At 38.6% G+C, this 19,409-nt stretch overlaps 1 protein-coding gene across 2 annotated transcripts in view; it reads left to right on the forward strand.

The window, feature by feature from the left end:
- Nucleotides 1-19,409, forward strand: part of LOC150096472 (ephrin type-A receptor 4-A-like) — a 709,579-nt gene that overhangs the window by 429,569 nt on the left and 260,601 nt on the right. For both annotated transcript variants that reach the window (XM_090407961.1, XM_090407962.1), the window contains exon 10: nucleotides 6,455-6,598. In XM_090407961.1, the coding sequence (XP_090264087.1) occupies nucleotides 6,455-6,598 (144 nt within the window). The remainder of the gene's footprint in view (nucleotides 1-6,454; nucleotides 6,599-19,409) is intronic.

Raw genomic sequence — 19,409 nt, forward strand, 5'->3', positions numbered from 1 at the left:
TCCACACCCATGTGCTGCAACTTAAATATCAGCTTATCATGTGGCACCCTGTTAAATACCTTCGCTAAGTCTAAGAAAATTGCAGTATATGCCTTTCCCTCATCTAATGTTCTTATAACTTTATTATAAAAGGCTAGCATATTGCTAAAACAAGAGTGCCCTTTCACAAATCCATATTGACTTTCACTGATGGCATTACCCTCATCTGCCCACTGCAGTATACGGTCCCTCACTACTTTCTCCAAGATCTTAACAACTACTGATGACACACAGACTGGCCTATAATTAGACACTTCCAGTCTGTTAGCACTCTTATGCAATGGCACTACCTTACCTTCCTTCCATTCCCTGGGCACCTTTCCTGCAGCCAGACTTTCATTGCAAAGCCAGGTTAAAGGCACTGTCAGTTCCCTAGCACATTCTCTCAAAACTCGTGGACCATCCAGTCCCAAAGCTTTACTGACATCCAGAGTACTCAGTATCTGAAACACACTCTCCTCCTGTACCTCTAAACCTCGTACCTGCCCTATCCCTCTAGCATTAAAACAGACTCCTCTAGGATGAAATACTCCAGTAACGTGTTCATTGAACAATTCCACTATGTCCTCTGCATCAGTCACTCTATTCCCATTTTTATCCCACAATATCATTCTTCTACAGTCATTTCTCCTCTTACTGGCCACATAGCTAAAAAATTCCCTAGGATTGTCTTTGGATCTTAGGGCCAATCTCTTCTCATCAATGGAAGTTGTGTAAGAGAGTATTGGGGGGGGTTCTTTTTTCTTTTTTTTGTAGAGTGGTGAGTAAGTTTAATGCACAGTTTGTATTTTCAATGCTAAGAGAATGAATAAATTTTTGTTTCCATATGATAGATATTGCACCTCTGTAGCTCAGTCAGTATAGAAAAAGCCCTTTGCTTGAAATACCTGTGTTCGATTCTTGCCAATTCTTGCCACTTCCATTCATGCACGAGTCTAAATCATGATGATAGATACATCGCTGAATGGGTCAGATTTCTCATAATGATTCTTATTCCATTGCGGATTTCTTCTTATAATAATATTTTTACGATATTATTTTATGGAAGTATACTGCTGAAAGTTCAAAAATAATCATTTTGCACAAACGTTCTACCAAAAACTTTGATATATATTCACACTTTAACTGCCGCGATACTAATTTTTTTCCCGTCATCACAAGCCACTGCACTGAATCGTCATATTTTGTTATTCTAGTGATTATTTCCCTTAACCGTGCTGTGAAAACAATTTGTGTTGTTTGCTATAACAAAATATCAACAGAAAGTGGCAGAAATGTTGCAGCTAAGAAAGCATCAACATCTCTTTGGAAATGCGACTAGTGCAAAAAATATTACTGTTTGACATGCTTTTGCAAAGCCCATGATTGCACCCTTTAGCAATTAGCTTTTTTTTTTTTCATTTATTGACTAAAAATAATGTTTCATTTATTGTCTTCAAGCTGAAATCAAAATAGCTTTCGTTCCTTGCATTTTCAAATAAATACTTCAATTTATCTCCTGTGTTTTATTGAAACGCTTGTGAAAAAATAGTAAAAATATATACATATATTTTCTTATTTTGATACATGAAAAATTTCAAGTATTTTGATTGGCTAAACTTGGTTTCTAGTGCACCAGGCCATGCGTATATACAGCCCATGCATTAAAAATAGCTACTGTGAGACATAGCTGTTTCAGTTTCACTAAGGAATAATGACAAGTTAACCTCTGAAACAGATGCATATCACATGGAGCTAACGGAAGGTGTATGTGTGATGCACACTTGTTGCATACGGCAGTCAAAGTGTTAAGCAACACCCTACATAATCATAATCATTAGCTGTTACTCTGTATTTTATGGTTAGAGCATAGCGCACTATGATTCTTGTACTAATATAAAACAAGAAAGGATAAAGAATAAACCATGCAATAGGGTTTGTTGGTTTTTAAAAACTGTGAAACCAGTGTATATGTTAAAAGTGAGTATACCATGAGTAGACATATCGATACAAAATTAATAACGGAAAACTCACGTACAAAGATTATTTAATAGTATAATTTTCGCCTGTGTGTCACAGGCATCTTCATTACATTTTAAGCTCAAATTAAACAATAACTGACAATTCCAAAAAGTGCCACCTAAGTAACTGATGTACGATAACTAAAAAGGTCAATAAATTTCCTAACAAAAAAAAAAAAAAATTAAAAAAAAAATTTTATATCGATATGTCTATTCACAGTATACCTGTTTTAAAACTTATTACTAGACTTCATGGAGAGTCTATTTCCAAACAATCTGCTAGATACGGTAAAGTATTAGTAAAGAAGTCCAAATGCATTAACAGATTAATATTCCTTAAATGATGTAAGATGGCTCAGGTTATTCCTACCTGTTGTAAAATAAAATAAGTGTTTAGGTCCCCAAAAGCTCATCGGATCTACTTAAAAGCTAGTAAGTCTCTTTTAAATAATCAGTTACAAGAAGCTAAAAAATCTCTTGCCCTCTTAAATAGAGAAATTATGGACATCAAAAATGCTCTAGAATCTGTTTTAATGGTTGAAACTTTTAATACTATAGTTCGAATTCTTACCTAAAGGTCTTTAATGATTCTCGTGACAAGCTAAAATGCAAATTTGAATCACTGGTCAGCCTACCTAGATCCAGTAATAATGCTATTGATCTAGATAAAGTAGTTATAAATGTTTCCGGACGTCCACTAAGAGACTGTGAACATTTTGTTTTATCAAAAGGACATGATTTCGCTGTTACGCCTAATAAGGTGCCCCTTATGGATTTTTTTCGTAACATAGACAGAGGTATATGATCCTTATCCCAAAAAACAGCCAACAGGTTATGTTTTGAATGTGCGAAAATTCTTTTTAATGCCAAGCCTCCTCATCCTAATCTTCCTTACTCTGAGTTTAAAGCATTGAAATCACTGAAGAATGACCATAATTTAATTATTACGAAAGCTGACAAAGGGAAGGCTGTAGTGATTCAAGATAGGAAGGAATATGAGAGAAAAATGTCTCTTTTACTTCGCGACTATTCAACTTATAGGCCTCTTACATCAGATCCTACTGGGAGTCAATTGAAGAGACTTAATTCTCTTATAGATAATGTATCTACATGGAATGAAGATCAAAAGAAAAAACTTAAAACCTTCTTCAGTCATCCACCTAGATTGTATGGTCTTCTGAAAGTTCATAAACCAGGCATTCTGTTGAGACCAGTTGTAGATTGTATAGGTTGCCCCGCTTACAAAATCCCAAAATTTTTTATCAAATTTACTCTCCTCTTCAACTAGAAGAACTGATACTTATATGAGAAATACTTTGGATTTCAAAAATAAAATTTCAGATCTTCATTTGGACGATTCTGATATCATGATCAGTTTAGATGTTGTTTCTTTATTTACAAATGTGCCTCTTTCAGAAAGCATTGTATTACTGCAACAGGAATTTCCTTCAGACAATGTAAAATTATTTGATTTTGTAATACATTCTGGTTAGTTGCATCAACAAATTGAAGGAACAGCAATGGGCAGTCCTCTTTCTCCTGCTATCTCCAATTTCTTTATGGAACATTTTGAACAACATATCTTTGATAACGTTTCTCCCAGACCTACTCACTGGTTCAAATATGTTGATGACATTTTTGCTGCATGGAATGGCTCTTCTGATGAACTTCAACAGTTTCTCACTAGGTTAAACGCACTTCATCCTAGGATCCAGTTTACCCTAGAAGTAGAATCAAATAAGCAGTTAGCCTTTTTAGATCTAATTCTTCGTCAACCAGATGGTAACCTACATTTCTCAGTTTATAGAAAGAAGACTCATACAGGCCATTATATCCATGCTGAATCTCATCACCATCCCAGTCAAAACGCAGGAACTATTAAAACACTGGTTCATCGGGCCCACTTCTTTTGTTCTTCAGAGGATCTTTTACAGAAAGAACTGCAATATATAACTTCTTCCTTTCTATCTAATGGTTATATTGAGTAGTTTTAATATATCTTCCTCTTCAAATACAGAAGAAATAACGCACATTCCTATCCCTTATGTACAAGGCATTAGTGAACTTATTGCAAAAGTTTTAAAACCACAATATTTTTGTTGCCTTTCGACCGTTTAGAAAAATCTCCACCTTTCTCACTTCTCCTAAGGACAAGCTTCCACATCTTAACTGGTAATTAGTTTACGGAATTAACAACGCATATAAAGTATATTAATTAAAGGTAACTTTAATGAATAACTTCTATATTTCGGCAATGTCACATTGCCATCTTCGGGAACATAAAGATATGGTATGTGCACTCAGGAACTGGCAGAAAGCAAGAAATTAATATTGTTCCTAAAGTCCTAATGGTGCCCTCTTGCGGGCTAATTTGGTAGTCTTGGCAGTTGGGCTACTTCAGCCCAACTGCCAAGACTACCAAATTAGCCTGCAAGAGGGCACCATTAGGACTTTAGAAACAATATTAATTTCTTGCTTTCTGCCTCATTTGCTTTGTGTTAGTTCCTGAGTGCACATACCATATCTTTATGTTCCCGAAGATGGCAATGTGACATTGCCGAAATATAGAAGTTATTCATTAAAGTTACCTTTAATTAATATACTTTATATGCGTTGTTAATTCCGTAAACTAATTACCAGTTATGTCCAACCAACGTATAAGTCTTACTACTAGAATCATTCCACATCTTAATCATCCAGGTGTTTACCAGATTCCGTACTCTTGTGGATTATCTTATTTCCGACAAACGGGAAGATCTGCCTCTATTTGGCTATAAGAACACCAGTCTTATATTGAATACTTTAAGCCTGAAAAGTCTGGACTTGCAGAACATGCCATCTTCACTAGACATAGAGTTCATTGGAGAAAGACAAGAGTCCTTCACAAAAGTCGGTTCCTCATGGAACGCCTTTATAAAGAAACGTGAAACTCTACTTCAATCTCCTAACTTAAACAAATCCGACGGCTTATGTCTATTCCCTTTATGGGAGATAGTACTTTATAAATCAGATAATCTTTCCTAACTTTTTATTGTATACATTTGTTAGGAAATTTATTGACCTTTTTAGTTATCTTACACCAGCTACTTAGGTGGTGCTTTTTGGAATTGTCAGTTATTGTTTAATTTGAGCTTAAAATGTACTGAAGATGCCTGTGACACACAGGCAAAAATTATACTATTAAATAATCTTTGTATGCGAGTTTTCCATTATTGATTTTGTATCGATATGTCTACTCGCGGTATGCCTCTTTTAAAACTTATAAGACTCTATTTCCTTCACCTATTAACCAAACTCAGCAACCTACACACCCTGAATCTTTCTTCATAGGGAGCATCCCACAAATCTGTCACTCTCTGTGGTCACTCAATTCTGAATTCTCTCCACCACCTCCTGAAGCCATGTTTCTTAGACATCAGGAGGTGGTGGAGAGGACCCAAATCTGTGCTCAGCAGTCAAGATGTGGGTGAATCATAGCCTTATAAAGAGGGAGAATGACAACTGTGTCTTTACATGTTAATATGTTTTGCAATGTCCATTTATAGTTGCATCCTCTGATGAGATGTTCAAATCCAAGACCCTCAATCCTTGTGTGCCCTTTGTTACATACTGCTAAGGCAGTTGTCGCTCAAAAATTCAAGAGACTTATTTTCTTTACTTCCAGTTGCTATCTCATCATCCCAGTCTATATTGCCATAATTAAAAACCCCTCCCTTTTTACACTTTCTATCTTCACAAAACACATCACACCTTTCCATTCCTATTCCCGTTAGGATGTTATCCCCATCCAGCCATGTCTTACTTATTCCAACAATTTTGGGTGAATGAATTCAGTCAATGCAACCATTTCATTTCCCATGTTTCTAATACATACACACTGTGATTCATTCTTGTGATACATTCTATTTATTTCTTTATCTGTTCGAGTAATTTTGGGTTTTAAAAGGTTAAATAGTTTCTGATTGGTTGTGAATAGAACTTTGTAGTTGCTGTGTTTTAGCTATATTTAAAGACTATATGTATTATAGAAACTTGAATATTTTTTAGGAAGAAGGGTTTTCTTTTGTTTGGGGGTGGTAGTTTTGGTAGTCATTTGTTGCAAATACATCTGGTTAATAAAGACTTTTGTTAAGTTTCTAATTTTGTTATTTAAATTCCTACAGGTTGTGGAGAATTTTTTAGCATTCTATGTCCTTACATATCTTACAACTATGGGATATTAGACAAAATGGCTGACTGTGGAAGGTGCTTCTCAGCACAATGTACTGAATTACTCTTACCATGTTTGTCTAGTATAGAACAAATGAATAAACAAATTGTGGCTCAGCAAACTTTCAAGTGGCCTGCAGTGTAGAAATTAACATGTACTGGCTTAATTTTATAATTTTTCTAATAATTTGATATATTCTTTTCAGTATTAACTCCACTCTTCACCCCTTCTGGATGTTCCAAGAGCTATGTCGATCCACACACATATGAAGATCCAAATCAAGCTGTGCAAGATTTCACAAAAGAGATTGATACAGCCTTCATAATAATTGAAGCCATCATTGGAGGAGGTAAGACAGATAGTTGTTAAAATAAACTTTTAGTTGGAGATTATGTTTATCTTTAATATAACAAAGCAAAAGTAATATAACAGAGTCAGTGTGTCCCAGGGAGGATGATAGCAGGGGTGGCCTCTTGTGGGAATGGATACTTGGGAGAAGGGAGACAATGTCAGGTAACACTGAGCCCAGTGGAGTCCAGAAGAGATAATGCTGGGTATAGAAACAATGGCATTTATATGCTGTATACTAATGCCAGGAGTATCCGTAATAAGGGAGAGGAATTGGTGGCGCAGATAGCATCAGCCTGGCCAAAAATTATTGCAATCACTGAGACATGGTTGACAGAAGGGGATATAACAACAGGAATAGAAGTCGCTGGGTATAGCATTTTTCGCCAGGATAGGAGGGGAAAGCGTGGTGGTGGGGTACTGCTTATGATAAGTGATGACCTATGTCCTCTAAGAGTGGAGAATTTGGAAGGAAGTGAGACAAATGATTTTGAGAGCGTATGGTGTGAGGTAGGTAGGCAAGACAGGATATTTAGTGGGGTGTTGCTACAGACCCAGGAGCACAGAGGATGGGGACCAGGAGATGTTTAGACAGCTAAGTTTGGCAAGTGCAAGAAGAATGATTGTTATGGGAGATTTTAACTTCAGTAGTATAAATTGGAGAGAGGAAGATGCATGTAGCAATAGGGAAATGGAATTTCTAGAATTCTTGAGGGACAAATGTCTTAGGCAACATGTAACAGAGGGAACAAGAGGTTCAAAAATTTTGGATTTGGTTATAGCATCAGAAGAGTTGATAATAACTGAGTTGACGTCTCTCCCACCCGTTGGAGAGAGTGACCATATGGTGTTGACTTGGAAAATGAATAGACATGCAGTAGTATCAAAGAGACGGGAACTTATGTGGAATTATAAGGCAGGTGATTATAATAGTCTTAGACGTCAACTTCGGGAAGTTTCATGGAGGGAGGAATTGGAAGGCCGGGATATCACCAGTGCGTGGGAAATTGTGAAAGAATATTTGTTATCAGCAATGGTAAGTTGTATACCACGAGTGAAGAAGAGGACGCAATTTGGAGTAAAGTGGATGACAAACAATATTAAACAGGAATTGCATGCGAAAAAGAGGCTATGGAAGAGATATAAGGAGATAGGTGAAGAGATGCATGAGGAATATAAGACACAGGCCAGAAGAGTGACTAGTGTGGTAAGGAAAGCGAAACTGGAATATGAGAGGAGATTGGCCCTAAGATCCAAAGAAAATCCTAGGGAATTTTTTAGCTATGTGGCCAGTAGGAGGAGAAATGACTGTGGAAGAATGATATTGTGGGATAAAAATGGGAATAGAGTGACTGATGCAGAGGACATAGTGGAATTGTTCAATGAACACTTTATTGGAGTATTTCATCCTAGAGGAGTCAGTTTTAATGCTAGAGGGATAGGACTGGTACGAGGTCTGGAGGTACAGGAGGAGAGTGTGTTTCAGATACTGAGTACTCTGGATGTCAGTAAAGCTGTGGGACTGGATGGTATTTCACCACGAGTTTTGAGAGAATGTGCTAGGGAATTGACAGTACCTTTAACGTGGCTTTTCAATGAAAGTCTGGCTTTGGCAAAGGTGCCCAGGGAATGGAAGGAAGGTAAGATAGTGCCATTGCATAAGGGTGGTAACAGACTGGAAGTGTCTAATTATAGGCCAGTCTGTGTGTCATCAGTAGTTGTTAAGATCTTGGAGAAAGTAGTGAGGGACCGTGTACAGCATTGGGCAGATGAGGGTAATGTTATCTGTGAGAATCAACATGGATTTGTGAAAGGACGCTCTTGTTTTAGCAATATGCTAGCCTTTTATAATAAAGTTACAAGAACATTAGATGAGGGAAAGGCATAAACTGCAATTTTCTTAGACTTGGCAAAGGCATTTGACAGGGTGCCACATGATAAGCTGATATTTAAGTTGCAGCACATGGGTCTGGATGTCAGATTGGTCAACTGGATTCAGGATTGGCTGTCTGATAGGTATCAGAGAGTTGTGTATGGTGGAGCAGTTTCCAGGAGACAGAGGGTTACAAGTGGGGTCCCACAGGGCTCAGTACTAGGACCTATATTGTTTAACCTTTATATCAATGACATTGCCAGTGGATTGCAGGGGGATATTCAGTTGTTTGCAGATGATGCGAAGCTGGGAAGGATTATTAGTAATAGTGCAGATGTGGTAGCCCTGCAAGAGGATTTAAATAAGCTAGATAGATGGGCAAATGAATGGGGGTGTTCAGTTTAATGCAGCAAAATGTAAGGTCTTGAGGTTTGGGAAACATCGATGGGATGCGGCATACTCTATGGGAGGAGTTATACTGGAGGAAGTAGGGGAGACAAGAGATCTGGGGTTGATGATTGATAGAAACCTGAAGTTTAGGGGACATATTGCAACGGTGGTGAAGGTAACACAGAGGATTGCTGCTATTATGAGAAGGACACTGACCTGCAGAGATAAGAGGGTTATCATTCCGTTGTATAAGTCTCTGATCAGACCACACTTGGACTATTGTTCTCAGATTTGGTCCCCAGGATTTGAAGGGGATAAATTAACTGTGGAAAGGATACAAAGACGGATGACAAAGATGGTTTCAGGACTGTACAAGGATAGTTATGAGGATCGGCTGAGAGAATGTGGACTGCAGAGTTTGGTGGATAGAAGAAGGAGAGGTGATATGATTGAGACTTTTAAACTGTTGAGAGGTGGTTACAGGGTTGACACTGGGGAGTTCTTTCGCTTGGTTGATCAGCGGGAAGGAGTGATGACAAGAGGCCATCCCTGGAAGTTACGAAAGGAAACTGTGAGCAAGCGGGTAAGGAGTGGTTTCTTTGTGTGGAGGGTGGTTGAGCCATGGAATGCATTGCCTGATGGAGTGGTGGGAGCGAGAACGGTCAGTGAGTTTAAAGAGTGGTATGATAGACTTTTTGTTTCTCAGGGGGGGACCTCCCCTCAGTGAGTCTTGACAGACTTTATGTCTTAGGAAGGACCTCCCTCGATGAGTCTTTTGACTCCTTGGAGGCCTGAATAATAATAATAATAATAATAATAATAATAATAAAAGTATTCCAAAAGAAAGAGTATTTCAGAGTGATATTGTTTTAATATGTGAGATATACAACTAGCATCTTATACAAACATGTATTCAAGGTATTCATACCTGCAATGGAAATTTGATAAATGTTCCCTGAATGGCTGTGTGGAGTATTGAATGTAGTAGATGTTGGATATCATCCTTCAGCTAGACTGTGAATTATTATGGTATAAATGTTTATGCAATATGTCATGAAAATAGGCATCACATGTATGAAACATGGCTAAGCAAAGGTAGCAGGAGAGCCCTTTGTAGGAAAGCTTCATTCAGGGGGCCCATCCAACTTTTTTGATAATTTTTCCTGGTCACTACCCTCCACATTACCAGGTCTATAGCAACATCCAACAAGGTTTTTCATTCTATTCACTTTTATCTCATGCTATACTGCTTCAAAACCATTATCACTATTTCTCCCTTGCATCTCTACCTTGTGTGGACATAACTCTTTTTCTATCATCAATAGCACTCGACCTCCCTTTTTATCTTTTTTATATTTATAAAATACATCATACCATTCCATCTCTCTTTCTGTCATGATGTCATCCTCATCCAACCATATCTCCCTTATTCCAACAATTTTTGGGTGGATGAATTCAATCAATTCTTCCATTTCAATTCTACTCGGCCAACCAGGCCATGCTGGCCTGGTTGGCCGAGTGGTTAACGTATCCGCTCTCCAGACACAAGGCTGAGGGTTCGAATCCCGCTGTGGGCATGGATGTTTGTGATTGTCATGAAAATGCTAGTGGTGGTAGTGGTGGGTGGTAGATGGCACTGGTGTATATGATGATGAAGGTAATAGTGGTTCATTGTAGTTGGTGGAGACAGAGTTGTAGGGTAGGTGCCGTCTCTTGATGAGTCTTTGGACTCCGTGGAAATGTCATGTAATAATAATAATTTCATTTCCGTTGTTTTTGATACTTATACAAACATAACTGCTCATTCCTGGATCTATAACACATATAAGTTTAACTGGTACCACTTATTAGATATGACTTCCCCTTACTTGTCCCAGAACTCTCTTGAAATCCAACTGTTTTCCCTTACATCCTCTTCCTTTTTTGTCTACACACACACACACACATTCATATCCTCTTGGTGCATCAGCCTTTCTCATGCTGTGTTCCCCTCTGCATTCTGAGAGTCTCGCCAGTTCCCTGTTTGTCTTGCGCACTTGTTCTCTCATTCTCTACACTCGTGCTACCCATTTCTTCATTCATAAGCACCACTTCAATCTCTCCTTCCCTACTCTCCCACTCATTCACATTGCTTCTTAATTGTTCAGATTCATTCTCTGCACTTATTCTTCTCCATTCCAGCAGCAGTCTCTCCAGATTATTCATACCAAAACCATTCGAATGCAGTCAGTCTCTCATATACAATTCAATTCTTCCTTTAAACTCATTCAATTAACATACTGCACACCTTTCTCTTCACGTATTTCTCCTAACATATCATTCATAATTCTTGCTCTCCATCTCATCTTATCACTGTAATACCTGGGCGGCACACTGACTCCTTTCCTTCTACACTATTATCTTTTATCCTTCAAAACTACCTACTAGTATTCAATCTTACATTCTCCTTGTTCCCAGTCAAGTCATTTGTCCCTACTACCACTACCATCACCTTTGCTTGCTTAGTCCTCATATTCTTTTCCTCAATCACTCTATTCATTTTACCTCCAGTTAAACAAACCTTGTGCATTTTCTCATTTACAACACTTCTAATAATTGAATTGCCATGAAATGCCACTGACAGGTCTTTCCTTACTTCTTTCAAACTGACAATATTTGTTTTCATCATTTTCATTCTTCATACATGTCTACAATTCTCTTCATTTCACTCTGCATCTGCTTCATATAAGTATAAAATAGAAACAAAGAAAAAAATGGAAAACGAACTGTGTTTTAATAGATTTAATTACAAAATTTGTGAATATAAATGCTCTAAGAGAATTAAGCATTTTAAAGTCTGAGAAATGTGGCTCTCCTTCTCCCATTTATGCGATATTATTATTAAACAAGACTTCATGGAGTCAAAGACTCATCTAGGAGGTCCTTTTATCTCACACACATCTCATTGTCCCTTGTGTCTTAAACACATTCAAACTCCTTGCAGACACCACACTCTCAGGCAAGGCATTCCAATCACTCACAACTCTGCACGAAAAAAACCTGCCTCACACTCCCCTACTCACACCCTCTTTATACAGTTTCCAGGGATGACCTCTAGTTCTCCCCTGATCTCCCACTATTCTCTGTAGAACTTCTCCACCATTGATCCTATAACAACCCCTTACCAACTTGTAGGTCTCTATCATATCTCCCCTCTTCCTCCTATCCACCAGACTCTGCAAATTACATCTTCTCAATCTTTCCTCATACTCGACATTCCAGAGGTCAGAAACTACCTTAGTCAGTCACCTTTGGATCCTTTCCAACATCTCCTCATCCTTCTGAAAACCCGGTGACCAAATCTGGGCACAATAGTCCATGTGATGGCCTAATCAAAAGCCTTATACAACGGAACAAGAATCTCCCTAATTCTACACGTCACTGTCCTCTGCATCATTCCCAGAAGCCTTTGTGTTGTCTTCACAATTTTGGCTATGTGTCCCCTAAATTTTAGATCCTTATCCAATATCATCCCCAGATCTCTTTATTTCCTCTACCTCCAACAATATATTCTCACCAAGCATAAATTCTGCATCCCATCTTTGTTTTTCAAATTTTAAAACCTTACATTTTGCAACATTGAACTCACATCCCCTTTGCTTGCCCAATCACTCAATTTATTCAAGTCTTCTTGCAAGGCCACAACATCTTCACTACTCTTTATGGTTCGTCCCAACTTTGCATCATCTGCAAACAACTGAATATCGCCATCCAAATCTTCGCCAATATCATTAATATACAAGTTAAATAGTAATGGCCCTAAAACAGACCCCTGAGGCACTCCACTAGTGACTTTCCTTTTCCTGGATATCGCACCCCCATACACAACTTGTTGATACCTATCAGATAGCCAGTCTCCAATCCAATGCACTAATCTAATATCCAACCCCATCTACTCTAGTTTGACTGTCAACTTATCATGAGGTACTCTATCAAAAGCTTTTGCGAAATCCAACTATATTACTGTGTATCCTTCTCCTCTGTCCAAGGAAGCAGTCACTTTATTGTAATAAGTAAGTAGATTACTAAAACATGGCCTCCCCTTAGCAAATCCATGCTGTCCATCAAAGATTATACCATTGTTGTCAACCCAACTCTGGATCCTAGTTCTCACAAGCTTCTCCAACAACTTAACCACAACACCTGAGACAGAGATAGGCCTATAGTTTGATGCTTGAGTTCGATCACCTCCTTTATGAAGTGGCACAATTTTGCCCTCCTTCCACACTTTAGGAACTTGACCAAGTGCAAGACTTGTATTAATCAAGTCCCACAGTCTTATTTACATCTAGTTTACTCAACTCCCCAAACACCTCTTGCTCACTTACAGTCAGTCTCTCCTCCCCATCATCAACTGCTCTTAATCTCTCCATGAACTCACATTCACAAGATTGAAAGATCTTTATGAACTGTTCATTAAGTATCTCCACCACACATTCTGCAACAGCTGTCTTTATACCATTTTCTCCAATCAATGTCATCCTTCCATAATCATTCTTTCTTTTGCTGGCTACATATCGAAAGAACTCCCTAGGATTCTTTTTGGCTTCATTAGCTAACTGCTGTTCATACCTCTCTGTAGCTACTCTCACCAAACAAGTCACCCTCCTTGCCTGGTCTTTGTAGACCTCATGAAAATGGTTACTTTCACTTCTCTTATGCTGCCTCCATAATGCCGTTTTTCTCTGTATCGCATGCTTAATCTCTTTATTCATCCATCTCACACCTACCTTATTTAACCTTCTCACCCGTGGTATACATTTAGACATTGCATCTACTAAATAGTTTTTGAAAATTCCCCAAGCTGCATTGATCTCTTTTCCAGCTAACTCCTCATTCCGTGCTACACCTGCAAGCTGTCTCCTGAGCTCTTCATAATCACCCCCCCCTTGTAGTTCCACATATACCCTTTTTTCACAGGGGTCCTTGCACTGTGGCAACCACCCAGGTAATCACCTCATGGTCACTTTCACCAATTGAATTGGTAGATGATTTGACACCTCATTGATAATTATATCCTCCGATGAGATGACCAATTTCAAGACCCTTAATCCTCGTGTGCCCTCTGTTACATACTGTCTGAGATAGTTATCCCTCAAAATCTCAAGAAACTCATTTTCTTTTCTTCCAGTCTATATTGCCATAATTAAAATCACCCATAATGATCACCCTTTTCTTATTTGCTTGGCTTATTTGACTATACATTTCACTATCACCACCATCCACATTACCTCATCTATAAGAACATCCACCAAATATTTGATTCTATTCACCTCTATCTCACACTATACTGCCTCAAAACCACTGGCTCTATTTCCCTCTTGCATCTCTACCTTGTATGGACATAACTCTTTCTCTATCATCAATAGCACTCCCCCTTCCTTTTTATCTCTTCTATCCTCATGAAACACGTCATACCTTTCCATCTCTATTCCTTTCAGGATGTCGTCCTCATCTAACCATGTCTCACTTATTCCGACAATCTCTGGGTGCACAGACACAATTAGTGCAACAATTTCATCCGCCTTGTTTCTTATACTTCTAGCATTGGTATACAAACACAACAACTCATTTCTGGATCTACAGCTAGTTCCACTGATACCACTCACTTGATGTGATCTCTCCAGGCTGGATTATCGTAATTCTCGTGGAAAGGCTTAGACGTTGGTTATGCATTTTCACTATATTATTTCAGGAAATTACAATGTACTAGGATATATATTAAAATAAATTTTAATATATTTCTATATTTCGGCAACGTCACGCTGCCATTTTCAAGAACTTAGGTACAAGATACGTGCACGCAGGCACAGCACAAACAATAAATGAGTAAGAAGAATGAAGCTATTATTTCTCCTAAAGTCCTGATGGTGCCCTCTAGCGTGCGATGTTGGTATTCTTGGGTGATTGGGCTGGAGGTCTTCTGATGAAGGTTTCCAAAATTTGAGGGAGTTTCATGCAGCCAAATTTGTTGAAGTTTGGTTCATTTCTTAGGGCTGAAGCTGATTCTATGAAAAGCCTTTCATATCTGTATTTGCTACGGTGCTATTATCCTGGCTTTTTTCCACCGTATTCTATGGCAGGTATCCAGAGCATGGTCAGCAAGACCAGAGTGGCTGTATTGGTGAAACCGGATGTAGTCCTTGTGTTCTGAAATTCTGATATTTGCTGTCCTGCCTATTTGGCCGAAGTAGGACAGCTTACAGCTGCAAGGGACCTGGTACACCCCAGGTAGGTCTAGCGGGGGAGGTTGGTCTTTTGTTGAGCAGATAAGGGATGCCAATTTTTTATAAGGTTTGTAACAAGAAGTTAAGTTATGTTTTTTTAGGATTTTTGTGATTTTTTTCTGAGGTGCCTCGGATGTAAGGTATGGTGATGGATTTAGAGTAATCCTTGTTGTGAAGGGGAGGGGGGGGGTTGTGGTTTACTGGTTTTAATATTTTTTGGATTTTTGTGGGGGGGGTAGCCATTGGCTGAGAATGTGTTGAGGATGTGGTTTAGTTCTGTGGTTAGGGCATTGTCATTCGAGCAGATAAGTTTAGCCCTGTTGTGTAGTGTCTTAATGACTCCATATTGTTGTGGGGGGGGGATTGTTGGTGAATGTATTTGCCTGTATGGGTGGGTTTTCTATATACTGAGAAAACCAAGGTTCCATCAGGCTGGCGGGTGACCATTGTGTCTAAGAATGGAATGCAGTTGTTTTTTTCCTCTTCCAGGAAAAAAACAACTGGTCATTAAGTATCTCCACCACACATTCTGCAACAGCTGGGGTGTTGATTCTGGGGTGTTGGTTGTTTAAGTGAATTCTTACGTAATGGATTCGTTGTTAGGATAAGATACCACAAAGTATCTAATTGGGATACAGTGCTGTGCTAGTTGTGCAGTGCAGTGCTTTTATTATTATGTGACACCTCTAGGGAGTCCAAAGACTCATTGATGCTAGAATCACAATTAATCCAACAGCAAATTGCCAACCTAACATTAAACAATCTTGAAAAATGGTTTGAATTGAGATTCAGACCTTTTAGAATAATCTTCTTATGAAATACCTACCTGGTTGTCCAAGTTGTTAATGTATATGCTCTTCAGGAAGCTGTGGGTTTGAATTACTCACCATAGGCATGATGGTTTTGTGAATACTATATGGGAGATGAAGTTCATCTATGAGTGTGACACTATTGCCCTACTTTTTTTTTTTATATTGATCTCATATGCAAGAGTCAAAGAACTTGGTATTTCTTCATACATTCATACATGGTAGTTCATACATGGTAATTTTTCATACAGGTGGTGATTGAGAAAAAAAAAGTTTGCCATTTTTCTTACAGAGTTGCAGTTTGTAGTTTTGGGAATATTTCATCAGAAAGGCTGTTCCAGAAGAACATTAGACAGAATAAAAGAGGAAGAAGAAAAGCAGGTTTGGTGTGTTTATAGTTGTGCTGAAAAGGGATGATGGACAGCTGCTGTTTTCTCTTGTTTAAACAGGCCCATCAAAAAGTGGAGAAATGATGGTTGCCAAATTATAGAAGTGCCTGTGGAATAGGCATTGCTAAAACATTGTGTCTGTGAGATAGAGGTTGAAGTGAGTCTGTAAGGATGGGATCATCTGTGAGCTAAATTGCTCTCCTCTGGACAGCATAAAGAATATTTGGGAAGATTTTAAGTGACTACCCTAAACAGGAGAGCATTATTCTAACGAGGGATGAAGGGAAGGTGCTTCATTCATTTAAGGCTCTTCATGAACAGATTGCCACTACTTGTAACTTACTACTACCATAGCACTTAGTTCTCTCTAATCTGAACTGTCTTCTGTTTCAACACAGACTTGTGGGATATGCTTGTTGATATTTGTTAAAAAAGTCTGTTAATAAAGAATTCCAAAAAATTAAGGATAAACATATCAAAAAGTATGACAACCTTAGTAGGTCTGTTTCACAGCCACATTTTCAGCCTCTTCAAGTTATTGTTACATGCAGAAATAGAGAAGTTATGATGGCATTGTATAAGGCCTTCATCAGGCCTCATATGGATTATTATGCACAGATTTGGTTGTCGGGTTTTCATGGTGATGAGGATATGTTGGAAAGGGTCCAGAGAAAATTCATACAGGTCTTTGGAATGTGGAGTATGAGGACAGATTGAGAGAATGTATGTTACAAAGCCTTGTGAATAGGAGGAACAGGGTGGATATGATTGAAACATATAAGCTAGTCAGGAATTGTTATGAGGTTGACATGGAAGAGATTTTTCATAGAATGGGAGAGGGATTGGTGAGTGGAATACATTGCCTGAGTGTGTTGTGAATGTAGACACATTGCGCCAGTTTAAAGCACAGTTGGATGAGCATTGTGTGTAATAGTGTGTACTCCTACGATGAGTCTCTGACTCCAGGTAGGTCAGATGTTAATAATAATAATAAATTAGGATCAAAGACATTCTTCGAGACCCTTTAATATTTTAACAGATAGAATTGGATACCTCTGCTTCCATAGAGGAAGTTGAATTTGACCGAGATATTTTTCATGACGAAGAAGAAATGATAGACTCTGGCCATCTACAGCTCTCAAAACAGAAAATAACCCTGAAGACCAATGAAAACCAAATATCTTAACATAGAAAGCTAGATGATTCCTCAGAAGAAGACATATGAAAACATTTCTACAATGGAACTGTCGTGGATTCCAATGAAACTTCAATGACATCAAGCTTCTGTTGCAAAAGTATATACCAACTTCTGCCTGTAGGAACATACTTGAAGCTAGTAATTATCTGGTATTATGAAACTTGATTATCATTCATGATTACAGGATGGGCCTACAATGGAATTGTCATAGATTCCAATGAAACTTCATCGACATCAAGACTTTGTTGCAGAAGTTTGCTTCTGCAACAGAGTCTTGATGCATGAAATATACTTGAAGCCTGGTGATTATCCGGTATTATAAAATGCAATTATCATTCTTACGGACAGAACGAGGGGGATGGGCCTACCCATGTAGGAGTTGTCATTCTCGTGGGCAACCATATGCTTGTTCAGCAAGTCCCACTTAATATCAACATAAAGGCTGTTACCATCTGACTCTTTTGAAACTTTCATAACAGTATGCTTCATCTATCTTCTCCTTGCAACTATATTTCTCAGGATGACTTGGATAATTTCATATTGCAATTACAACCCCCTTACTTTTAAGGGGGGGATTTAAACAGACACAACATTATGGGGTAGTGCCCAAAGAAGCATCAGAGAAAGAGTTTAGTATATGGATGACAACAACAACAATCTCTCCTTCTTGAACTCTGGAAGCAACACTTCTTTCACATGCCTACCCAAACATTATTGCCTGCTCGCCTCCCTCCTCCCGCTGTAGTATCAATGAGAAGAGAGTCGATATCCATCTCTTACATTGACAACCATGTGCAACATAATGGATATTGCAAAGGAAAATTCAGCAAGCTGATTGGCCCACCTTCTGTGCTTTAACACCAATCACTTCTGCAACTATACTACTTGCCACTGTATCCTTGAACATAAAGGAGCACAGTTTCTGACCCAGCTATGACCAACACACTAAGAAAGATATTTGCTAAAACATCAGCAGTATCTTCTTAAACCAGAAAAAATCCAAGACTAATGAAAACCAAATATCTTAACATAGGTTAAAGAAACGAGCCCAGCAGGTGGAGAGGATGTTGCGAGTGGGAACACTGAATGTTGGAAGCATGACTGGAAGGGGAAGAGAGGTGGCAGACATGATGAGGAAGAGGAAGTTGGACATTTTATGTGTGCAGGAGATAAGGTGGAAAGGGAGAAAGGCAAAGGAACTGGGAGATGGATATAAATTGTTCTACTCTGGAGCGAATAACGAGGGAAGAAATGGTGTAGGAATTGTGGTGTGTGGCAGAATGAAGGGTGAAGTACTGGACGTGGGTAGAAGGAACGACAGGATCATGCGAATGAAATTGGGTCTTGGAGAAGAGCGGGTGGTCGTATTATGTGTATATGCTCCGCAAGTTGGTTGTACAGCAGAGGAAAAAGATGAGTTCTGGAATGTGTTAGATGAAGAAATGAGGGAATTGGAAGAAAATGAGATGGTGATTGTCGGAGGAGACTTGAACGGGCACATAGGAAGACAGAATAGAGACTGTGAAAGGGTGCATGGTGGCCACGGAGTGGGAATGATGAACCAGGAAGGAGAGAGGGTTGTGGACTTTGCAGTAGCGTTTGATCTGGCAATTGTGAACTCGTTTTTCTTCAAGAGGGAAGAACATTTGATAACATTTAGAAGTGGTAACAACAGCTCACAAATTGACTACATTTTGACTAGAAGAAAACATCTTAAGGTTGTGACAAATTGTAAAGTAATTCCAACAGATCAAGTAGCACAACAACACCGACTGCTGTGCGCAGACTTTAAAATAAGATCGAAGATAAGAACTTCTGGTTGCCATGGGATGAAGACAATTAAGTGGTTTCGCTTAAAAGAGGAGAGTGTGAGGAATCGTTTTAGGG

This window comes from Typopeltis vanoorti, chromosome 18, assembly GCF_054136105.1.
Source record: "Typopeltis vanoorti isolate ZY-2024b chromosome 18, IOZ_Tvanoo_1.0, whole genome shotgun sequence".
Lineage (NCBI taxonomy): Eukaryota > Metazoa > Arthropoda > Arachnida > Uropygi > Thelyphonidae > Typopeltis > Typopeltis vanoorti.